The 12,105-nt window shown below is 33.7% G+C and overlaps 1 protein-coding gene and 1 long non-coding RNA gene across 2 annotated transcripts in view; one reads left to right on the top strand and one right to left on the bottom strand.

The window, feature by feature from the left end:
- Positions 1–12,105, bottom strand: part of LOC140045272 (uncharacterized) — a 159,069-nt gene that overhangs the window by 49,539 nt on the left and 97,425 nt on the right. The window lies entirely within an intron of this gene.
- On the top strand, positions 644–9,892 carry LOC140043354 (uncharacterized). Its single transcript, XM_072087857.1, has 4 exons — positions 644–716; positions 5,814–5,880; positions 8,122–8,225; positions 9,695–9,892. The coding sequence occupies exons 2-4, from the start codon at positions 5,814–5,816 to the stop codon at positions 9,890–9,892; spliced, it is 369 nt and encodes a 122-aa protein (XP_071943958.1). The 5' UTR covers positions 644–716.

The following is a 12,105-nucleotide window of genomic DNA, read 5'->3' on the forward strand; positions in this document are numbered from 1 at the left end:
GTACTATGATGGCCATTGAAAGACTGATTTGTGGACTATGATATATTTTAGTATTACTTGTTTGGACTGTGTTATACTATGTGTTTACATATTTACTATTATATTTATATCAACTTCATCACTGCTTACTTGATGCAATAAAGGAAATAAATAATAATAATAATACCATATATTCCAATTATATTATTGTATTTATGTGGAGATGTACATCACTAAATAGGTAAAAGTGTGGAATAATACTTGTTTAAAGATATAAAACTATTATATCCGGGAAACTGTTATATTAAACATTGAAAGAAATATCTTGTCCCCACCAATAAACCCCATCCGAGCCCTCTTCCCCACACGGAAAATAGCAAAAGCTAGGTAAGATAAACACTTAGAGTTCTTAACGATGAACAATTTCCTATAATTCCGAAGCAGGTACTAAAATAAACATGCAATACGGTACATCACTATTTCCGGATTGTTGTCTATATTCCACGTAACTGATGGGGACAGGTTAATGAGAGTTTCTGAAAAAAAAAGATATATTGTTTATGGTTGTCATGGGAACAAAATTCGTTGCGTATGTACAATGCTGAAAGCTGAATAATGAGAAATTAAAATCAGTGAATGCGAAGTGATGAACTACAGAGAGCTATCTACCACGGTTGCGTGAGCAGTGACCACCATTCGGCAGCAGCAGTAAGTGCAAAAAGTGTCATACAAAAAAGGTAAGAAGATTCCAATTGTTTTATATGCTCCGAAGCTCTATTATTGATTCTCAGTGTTTTAAATGATGACATGCTATTACTATAATGTTTTATTTCTATATGATTTTTTTTTTACATTTTGGAGCAAGATCAGTTAATTCTGTTCAGGCCTGCCTCATGATAACATATGAATAAATAGTATTATAAATAAAAAGATAAAGCTTTCTTTTCTTCATTGTTAAACCTCAACTGTGACTTCCATCCACCCACATTTAATATATGTTATGTAAATGTAAATGATATATATATATATATATATATATATATATATATATATATATATATATATATAAATGAGTGGAAAAAAATTAATAAACGAAACGAAATAAAACTACAATGTAGGCCTACTGTTAAGGCCAATTTTAGTACACAGACGAGCGGTAACGGTAATACAAATATAGAAATCTAGGCCTATATTATATATTTATATATATTCCTTTGAAGGTTTGCATGACGATATCAAATGCATATTGATCGTAACGTCGAGAAACTCAACAGTTCTTTTCAGAACTAATATAGGCCTACGTGGTGTACCGCAAACTTTATATATATTATTCCATGACCATTTACACCCAACGCGCTAAAATAGATACAGATTCTACGTCGGACAAGCTACGCGGTTTTCCGTTACCTCTTATCTGTGTAAATGTGTCTTTACCTATAATTTCCACCAACATATTATAGGGTATTTCTTCATAAAGCTTGGTTCCCATACTAGAACGCAACGCAACAACGTATTGACACAAAGTGATGTATTACGTAATCACAAGTGGGAACCGACGACCGGCAATATGCTGCAAAAATCGCAGGTTTTATTTTACACAGGCGGGGGAAAACACAGTGATTAGAAGGGCTATTTCTTACGTTGCGTAGATGGCGTTACGTTGCGTCGCCAGTGGGAACCAAGCTTAAAGCTAGTGTAGTGTACATTAGTTAGCGTACATTAAAAGAACGTAAAATATCAAAATCACTACTCTGTGTCTAAAAAACGTCTTTTGTTACATTATACATTAGAAATCTATATGGAACATTATACCAACTATAATTAAACCACAGAAAATCAAGAAAAATCATTGTAAAAATACATGTACAGTACAATTATATGCTTTTATTACAAAATGCTTTTACTAATAATAGTTGCAATCAGATATCAGATATTGTAGAATTAAATTTACGACTATGCTAATACTAACTTCAATTAATAATGTTTGTTAACCGCAAAGATCAAAGTCTCCACTACTACACGATCCAACAAGAAGAAATAATGTAAAAATAAGCCTAAAGCTTGGTTCCCACTAGAACGTAACGCAAGTACGTAAACACAACGTAAGCGTGTTGACCAATGACAAGCGAAGTTATAGACAGTTAGCAATCACAAGCGAATAAGCCATCGCTTGTGATTGGTCAATTCACTTGCGTTGCGTTACGTCCTTGCGTTGCGTCGCTAGTGGGAACCACGCTTCCAGCTTGGTTCTCACGAAACCTACGCAACGTAAGAAAATTCCCTTCCGATAAAGGTGTTTGTCCCTGCCTGCGTGAAATCAAATCTGCATGTTTGCAGCACTGGTTGCGTCGTCGGTTCCATTTGTGATTACGCAATTCAGCACTTTGCGTCCTCAAAACATTGCTGCGTTGCGTTACGTTGCGTCGCTAGTGGGAAAGACGCTTAAACAATCTGCAATATTGTTTATGTGGTGAGTGTATCTGTGAGAAGCAAATTACAGTAGAATTTACCTCTTGTGGGAACGAGGGGCAACATATTTCTAACACATACGCAAAGTTAAGCTCTGTCTACACTATCACACTTCATGTGACAAATGAATGTGATGTGCCCATATGGACACAATGATGTCATATTACTACCATATTTGGACACATCACCACCATATTTGGGCACATCATTGTCAAACTAGTTTGATAGTGTAGACAGAGCTTTAGGATGACTGGTGCGTTTGATACTCAAGGATAAAAGGTCTACCATATTACATTATTCTAAATCGAAGTGCACCAAAAACCACCGAGAATACAAAATAACGATTTGTAGATTTTTGTAGCAAAGTTGAATACTTATATAAACATACGGAAAAGTAAACGATCGTTTTGTAAGGTCAATTTTGACATTGATGAATGGTTTGACATTTATACTTTTATTTTCAGTAAAGCATTTTATTTGGTCTGTGTAAACCTCATTTATTATCATAAGAAACGATTGATTTGATAGAATTGATTAGAAAAAACAATTTTAACGTAAAAAAACAATGTTAACGTAATACATGGATTTTATGTAAATATTGATCCTTCTCTTTCCCCAAACAAATTAAAATCGTTATCTATGTATTAATTATGTAAATAATTTATCAAACTTATTATCGAAATATCTATTATAAATGTTACAAATTAATATAGAATTCGACCATGACGATACAATATGCTCTGCCTGAACTATATCAAACTTTTTCTTTTCTTTTATTACTAAATATATAAATATAAATAATAATATAAATATATTCATTTCATAATATTCATAACTTAACATATAAAGTCTTCTTTTAAAAATGTTCTTAACACATTCACTTAGCGAATTAATTTCTTAGCGTATTCATTTTCTTATAAATTATTAATTTCTTAACATAATCATTTTAGCTTACCTTTCTTAACACAATTGAAATTTTTGCATATTTATTACTTAACATAATCATATTTTAGCATATTCATTTCTTAAGCAAAATCATGTTAGCATATACAATGCTTAACGCAATTCATATTCTAGCATATTCATTTCTACTATCAAACTTTATGTGACAAACAATTGGATGTGTCCATATAATGGACATCATGATATTATATCACCATATTTAAGCAATTACTAACTACCATATAAGGGGAAATCGCACCTTTTTTCAAACTAGGTTGATAGTGTAGATAGAACTTAAAGAAACTAGTGCGTTTCATTTGGTTTGACATTTCAAACTGATAGTTTCAAAGGACATATAGCTTGGGTTTACTTAATTAGCCCAACAATGCTAATGTTATTTTTTTATTTATTTTTTAATTTTTTTTATTTTATCATATAATACATTACAAAGGAAAAACATAATCAAATAAAAAATTAAAATAAAAAGCAACAAACAAAAACAACAAAGATATCCATCTAACAAATTAAATAAAGGTTCATAAAAATTATTCTACTCTCTAACCATTTCATATTTGATTTATAAATTCTTCTAATTTTATCCATTTTCTATTAAAAATACTGTCCTCAAAATTTTCTGTTTCTGTTTCATAAAACCTTTTTAACTCGTTCATAACCATTTGCTAATGTTATGTTGACTGCAAGTTAATCTTATAGACTGAATATGCTTGTTTTATTTTGTAGTAAAAATTAATGATATGATAACAATAAAAATATGCGACAACGCAGGATCTGAAAGATATATAATTATATCTATATTAACTATCAAATCAAACATTTTTTTTCTCATTTAAACGGGAAAAATTTCCCTGGAGGATTTCCTTTAATAATGGTATTTACTTAGGAGATTAATTTTATTTTTTATTTTAAGGTTGTTTTTTTTCTTGTAATTGGTGAATATTTTCACATCACACATTACGAATTCCGGTTTATTTAACGTTAAACCTGAATAAGTAATAGACTAAAATAATGACAGTCAAGAGATTCCATTATCTTACTAAATTCAGACGAACATTTAAAATTATTAAGATGATTAACAATTTTCTATTATTGTTTTTGCCTTGTTTTGTCTCACGAATTTCTAATTTTAAATATTTTATTATTTTTCTCTTGATTGAAATGATTGTTATATGAGTACGGTATCATGTCTAAAGAGAATCTGCAGTTCCTTGTCTCCTGAATACTAACTTTTCCTACATTTCCACCATCTCCTCTTTTTAAAATACGTGATGTCAATGCTTTTCGACAAGCCAGTTTATTGGCTGAATGGTAAGTAAGGCAATCTAACGACAAGACACTGAGCTCTGCTTGCCAAGATAGGAACTCGTAACAGTCCTTTGATCTTATGTCTGGCTGCGACAAATACCCAAAGTACTGTACTATGTACACATTCTCCGCGGTGCCTGTTTAAGGCAAGTGGAACTGATCGTGTTGCAGCCACAGATAAAATCTTTGATCTCCGGAGCTATCATATTGTTAGATTACCTTGGTTAGTGCAAGCTTACGTAAGAGAGATAAACATTATTTAGAGGTTCAGTTAGTATTAGGTGATTGACTTGCAATAGTGGCATATGTGTTTTATGGATGGGAATGTTACCTCACTTGACACGAAACACAGCCCTGCAGTTTATAGTCTCTAGACCTGACACCGTAAGAGACGCTTTAATATGTTACTCTAAATATTTACACTGTATCATTGCTGCCTCAATAAAAAGAAAATTAGATTCTGATTGTAATTAGTTCTCATAAGTTATTAACTTGCAATAAAAAAAAATCGAACGTAAGAAACAATTTGTTGATAAATTGACATAAAGATAGTATAATACAGTAGTAGTATTGATTCAATTGATTGGCAGAAAATTCACCAATGTTGATACCAATTTTGATAAACAATAGTGTATTGTTTGTTTAGATTTTATTTTTGTTGAATAGTTATGTTGCTGAGTGATTCACATTATTTTTTGGATGTTTTTATGTTTTTCAGGAGAGAGCCTTTATTTTATTTTCGGTGTATTTAATGTTTTTTACAATAGAAAATTTTCTTCCCCTACCCCGCCATTCGCATGACAAAGACCAAAAAATGCAAACACAAACGGTCTTCTTACAACCATTTTTTTTTTTTTGTATATTGTTATTGAAAAAATGATCAAAGGAATGAAAGATTCTGATATGATTTGAAACGAAACCACCATACCACAACTTCCAAGTCGATCTTTTGTACACATTTTTATATAGGCCTATTCTGTTCTTTTTTGTTGCATCTATACTGGCTACTGAAATATATACCTACCAAATTAAACATAATTTTTATTTATTTCCTTTTTTTTTATCATGTCCTAATTTTTTTTAAATTTAATTACTTTTAGATGTTTATCAACATTGTGTTCCTTAGCATTATGATTTCCAGTTTTGAATCGACAGCCCAGGAAATTGGTAAGTTAAAAAGTATGTTATAAGTTTAAAATGCCGAATATACTGTAGAATCATTGTTCAGTAATTTCGACCAATGAGCGATGAAGCAGAACGAATGTTGTGAAAAAAGCAAACGTTTTTAAAACTTAGTGCGTTACATGAGCGATGAAGCAGAACGAATGTTGTGAAAACCAAACGTTTTTAAAACTTGGTGCGCTACATGAGCGATGAAGCAGAACGAATGTTGTGAAAGAAGCAAACGGTTTTAAAACTAAGTGCGCTACATGAGCGATGAAGCAGAACAAATGTTGTGAAAGAAGCAAACGGTTTTAAAACTAAGTGTGCTACATGACTGAACGAATGTTGTGAAAAAGCAAACGTTTTTAAAATTTAGTGCGTTACATGAGCGATGAAGCAGAACGAATGTTGTGAAAAGCAAACGTTTTTTAAACTTAGTGCGTTACATGAGCGATGAAGCAGAACAAATGTTGTGAAAGAAGCAAACGTTTTAAAACTTAGTGCGCTACATGACCGATGACGCAGAACGAATGTTGTGAAAGAAGCAAACGTTTTTAAAAGTTAGTGCGCTACATGAGCGATGAAGCAGAACGAATGTTGTGAAAAGCAAACGTTTTTTAAACTTAGTGCGTTACATGAGCGATGAAGCAGAACGAATGTTGTGAAAGAAGCAAACGTTTTTAAAACTTAGTGCGCTACATGACCGATGAAGCAGAACGAATGTTGTGAAAGAAGCAAACGTTTTTAAAAGTTAGTGCGCTACATGACCGATGAAGCAGAACGAATGTTGTGAAAGAAGCAAACGTTTTTAAAAGTTAGTGCGCTACATGAGCGATGAAGCAGAACGAATGTTGTGAAAGAAGCAAACGTTTTTAAAACTTAGTGCGCCACACGAGCGATGAAGCAGAACGAATGTTGTGAAAGAAGCAAACGTTTTTAAAAGTTAGTGCGCTACACGAGCGATGAAGCAGAACGAATGTTGTGAAAGAAGCAAACGTTTTTAAAAGTAAGTGCGCTACATGACTGAACGAATGTTGTGAAAAAGCAAACGTTTTTAAAAGTTAGTGCGCTACACGAGCGATGAAGCAGAACGAATGTTGTGAAAGAAGCAAACGTTTTGCCAACTACAACTTCGTTCGTCTATTTTACACGGGTTAATAAAATAGAGCAATTCTCGTTAAATCGACGCTTATAAGTAATATCAGCATAATTTGCTGTCTATCCCTTTTGACAACGAAAACGTCATTTTTAATGTTAATTAAACTAGGTTAATTAAAGATACCAATCATCGGAGTTGAATATAATGATTGTGTTCATTATATTAGACGGAGTTCACATTTTCGAGCGGCGTATTATAACCTTTGGTTTTGGAACGCCCGATAGATCACTAATTGAGTACCCCTAATAATGAGCAATTTATTTCCAAAACAAAAGATCTTAAAAGCTAGTCTTCGAATTCATTAGGCATATTTCTCCTTTGTTTTGTCTACAATCAAATCTCCTTGTATGTGTAATACTACAACATTTTAAGAGTTTAAGAACAAACAAATAAAGATAAATATTTGAAAACCTTACTTTAAATGTGTTGTTGCTGCTTGTCAGAAATGTTGTTGGAAATGAAATCATAGCAAAAAATTAAATAACCTTGCACAAATCAACAAATCATGAGGAACAACATCTATGCATATTTCAATTTTTTTGTTTAATGTAAAAAAAAATCATAGGCTATCAATGTGCAGGCAAAATTAAACGTTAACAATAAAACACTAAAGTGTACTAAATTAGTAATTATGGTTGGTACTGCTGTATTTTGAATTTATAGATATATCAACAACCAATCGTATTCAACTACAGTTACTGCAGTTATATATGTGTTAAGTTAAATATGTATTGTCTCCCTGCTGAACAAATAAATCTTAAACATTTTTATTGTTGAATATGCCATTTCAATGTCACATTAATTATCCAGTTTTACCGAAAATTGGATCGGAAAACAACTAATTACCTTAAAAATACTGTAATTTAAAGCAAAAAATAGTCAAATTGGCTGCCAGACAATGAGGGTTTGGTTGAATGTTACCATTTATTTTGTCACTGTATTAGTGAAAACAATTTTTTTTTTATAGAAGTGATTACCTTTATTAAAAATACAAAATAACCTATTCAAAGTCTGATTTAATTAATCTTCATTTTTTATGTTTTTGATGGACAATACATCTTTAATATTATTTCATCTTTTTATAGATATCCTTCCATTTGTCCCGCCATCCACGTGTTACACTTGTGAAGGCGAAACGAATAATACGGCTTGTAACGCAAATAACGTCACAAACTGTGGTGTAGGAGAGGTAGGTAGTGTTGTTTTATGAACTACCGTACTATAAAGGTTTCGGAGCAGTAATGCTTGATTCCCACTAGAGACGCAAATCAAGGACGTAACGCAAAGCAAATAATTCACAAGCTATAGATTATTCGAACTGTTGGTTAACATTAGTTAACACGTTTGCGTTTACGTCCTTGGGTTACGTTCTAGTGGGTACCACGCTTTAAGCTTGGTTGTCACTAGGAACGTAACGCAAGGACGTAAACGCAACGCAAGCGTTTTAACCAATGACAAGCGAAGTTATAGACAGCAATCACAAGCGAATAAGCCATCGCTTGTGATTAGTCAATTCACTTGCGTTGTATTACGTCCTTGTGTTGCGTCGCTAGTGGGAACCACGCTTTAAGGCGCTACGTAGCAGCAGGTATCGGAATATTGAGATAAAGAGATGTCTCTATTTGCCCTATCAGACAACACCCTAACTCCCAAGAGTCCTCTTCGAGGGAATTGGTGTACTCTTAATTTAATGCAAATTCACTGGTATAACCCAAGCCAGCCTACTAAAAACAGACAACATTGCACAAAAGGCCAACACAGACGAGTGGTAACGGTAAGTGGAAAACCGCGTAGTTTGTCACACATAGAATCTGTATCTGTCCTGAGCGTAAACCGCCCGTCCGCTCCACGTTGTGTGTAAATGGTCATAAGGAATAACATAGATTCTATATTTGTATTACCGTTACCGCTCGTCTGTGTAAATCGACCTTAACACCCGCGAGGCAATTTAATATAACATTGGTGTAGGGCCTACTTTTAATTTAATACGAGTTCACATGGTATCAACAAAACCAAAAACCCACAGACCGTAAAGACTGCAATGAGAATGTTAGATAGTGTAAACTTGGGTTATAAAACCATATACTGTATAGCATACATTATCATAAAGATCTACTTCTTCAAAGGAAAACGTTTGCATTCATTACACTATTGGAAAGCGTGTACGATATAAAGCAAGACAGAGTTAATGATCATTTTAACTGAATAATGGTACAAAAAATCTGGACTGATTGAAACATAATACTGTCCTTTTCGTAAGAAACACGTAAAAAAGAAGTCTCTGCGAGTATAGACATGCGTTTAATTTGGTTTTCCACTAATGCTTGGTACCCACTAGAGACGCATCACAAGGACGTAACGCAAGTGTGTTGACCAATCACAAGCGATGGATTATTATTCGAACTGTAACTTGTCATTGGTCAACACGCTTGCATGTCGTTGTTGCATTACGTCTACGTCGTCCTTGCGTTACGTCTCAGCGGGAACCAAGCTTAAGCGATTTATAGTTGCGCAAATCAAACATTCCGTCTGACCTCTTATTCGTCATGGTCTTCATGTGCATTTTTCGCACCATAAAAGTAAATGCGCATCTATAAAATAAATAAATTCGCTTAGAGGAAACCAGGCTTAAACTTGTGTTAATTATTTCATTTATAGTCATGTCTCAACACAGTGATTTCCAACGAAGAGCAAGATATACACGTGCTTTACAAAGGTTGTGTGGTGTTCTACGAGTGTGCGCACAAGGCTAAGATTCATTGCGTAACAAACGCTACAACAAACACGACGGCGTGTTTGTATTGTTGCATTGGTGAACTATGCAACATCGACGAAGCAATGGCGCTAGGTATGTAGAAGAATGTAGCCTACTGTAGGTTATTTAAAAGGTGATTCCCCCTTGAACGCAACGCCGTACGCGCAACGCCGTACGCGCAACGCCGTACGCGCAACGCAAGTGAGTTGAAGGTCTTTCACACTTGTTCCGGCAAATAAAATCGAACGTGAATGTTTCGTTTTCACGCGCATAACGATTGGCGATTAACGGGTGGAGCGATGTGCAAACGAAACATCGACGTTCGATTTGATTTGCCGACGCCGGACCCGTGCCGGAACAGGTATGAGAAGTCAAGTGGGAATTAAGCTTAAGCATACGCAATTATTATGTAATAGCGTGACGTACACTGGTACACGTACTCTGTAGTGGAGGCTTGTCAGAGTTGTGGAAGTGAGAGGTCCATAAAGCCTTGATAATTTCCCTCTTCTGTGAAGTTTTTAAATCATGTCATGATAACCCAACATCCAATCCGACACTTGACTTGATGAAATAACTTTTATTATGTAGCTTCATTTTTTTACGATTTTGTTTTATAGAGGTTCCAGATTTTTTGGAAATTATATACCAAACAGTGAGTAACAAGTGGACATTTCTGCTTTTTTCAAACCATCATCTTTTTATCATTTCCTTTGGCGTTCTTTTTTCCTCTCTCATTTCAATCTGACTCTCCTTTCTAAAAAAATTCCTTCATTCTCTTATATTTCCATTTTCTTCTTTTCTCAAATTTTCTTCATTTTCTTTCCTCTTCATTCTCTCTTATTTCATTCTTTCTCTCTTTTCTACATCTCTTTAGTGTCAAAATGTAAAATAATAATATATAATAATAATTATATTGCTCAACTTATTTGACAATTTTCTCAAACCATTAATTCTTCATTTTCCTACCTCTCTTCATATCCTTTTTTCTCCTCCTTTTTTCGTTTTTTTATTTCTCCTTCCAAATTCTTTCTTACATCATCACTTCGGTTATGTTCTCAACCGTGCGAAATTTAGAAACTTCACGTTTTAATCTTACACCACGCGCACGTTATACTATAATGCTTGGTTCTAAGCCGATTTTCCACTAGGCGAATTTGTTCGCGCGAATCCAACGTTTCGAAGGAAGAGAAATAAATCGCCTACTCTCTTTCCACTACATGAGCGAATATACGACGTTCATGTTCCTCGCGTGGTTGCTGAGCATTTCGATTCGCATGAGTGCTCATGAAAGCGTCATAGATCATTTCGTGAGCTCTGATTGGTTGCGCAATGTTTCGCTTCGCAAAAAGTAGAACTAGTAAATTTCGCTGAAGCGAAAAATCAAAGGAACTAGAATTCGTCGAAGAAGGCCGTATGACAGACAGAAACGCGAAGACGCATGCGCATAGCATAACGCTTTCGATTCGCGCGAACAAATTCGCCTAGTGGAAAATCGGCTTTAGGGATTAAACCATGGATTTATTCGACTGTTGCTTGTCATTGGTCAACACGCTTGGGTAGCGTCATTAGTGGGAACCAAACTTAATTACAAATAAGGCCTACTACTAGACTAGAGCTTTGATCTGTATTCTGGAAAAGCTCGTAACTAATTAATAATGTTTACAATACAAATGTATCGTCCCTCTGAAAAATGTAATAGTTATTTATTTTGACCAAAAATTGGAACAAAACAAAATTTATTTACCTGAAAAAAAAATGGAATTTGAAGCAAAGCTGCTAGCCAATGAATTTTTGGTTGAATTTAACCATTTATTGTGTTATTTTATAAGTGAAAACATTTTTTTGTTCGTTTTTTTTTCTACGGAAGTGATTAACTTTATTATTATATTATATTAACTACAAAATCTGATTTAATTAATCTTTATTTGTCATGGTTTTTTTGTGGGGGGTGGGGGGGGGGGCAATACATCTTTAAATAGGATTACTATTTTAGGTATCGCATTGTTTGATTTTTATTTATAATTTTCAGTTGATATATAACCACGTTAAGAAAAGCAATGTTCTAAACACAGTCCTGGGTATTATAGCTGTAATATGTCTAGGCTGTGCTGTAATGTGCATCGCAGCATCTGGGTATGTTTTGAATTAATTAATTTATTTGTTTACTGTTGTATAGATAAAGACATTTTTGCTCTAAACCTATATGTCTACACTATAAAATTAGTTTGGGATGTGCCCAAATATGGTAGTGATATGTTCAAATATGGTAGTGATAATTATCATCATGTCTATATATGGGCACATCAGATTTTTT

The sequence above is a fragment of the Antedon mediterranea genome, chromosome 3 (assembly GCF_964355755.1).
Source record: "Antedon mediterranea chromosome 3, ecAntMedi1.1, whole genome shotgun sequence".
In the NCBI taxonomy this organism is placed as follows: domain Eukaryota; kingdom Metazoa; phylum Echinodermata; class Crinoidea; order Comatulida; family Antedonidae; genus Antedon; species Antedon mediterranea.

Coding starts and splice junctions, on each gene's coding strand:
- LOC140043354 (XM_072087857.1), top strand. CDS start 5,814: ATGTTTATCAACATTGTGTTCCTTAGCATTATGATTTCCAGTTTTGAA. Junction 5,881..8,121: donor ATCGACAGCCCAGGAAATTG/GTAAGTTAAAAA, acceptor ATCTTTTTATAG/ATATCCTTCCATTTGTCCCG. Junction 8,226..9,694: donor CAAACTGTGGTGTAGGAGAG/GTAGGTAGTGTT, acceptor TTTCATTTATAG/TCATGTCTCAACACAGTGAT.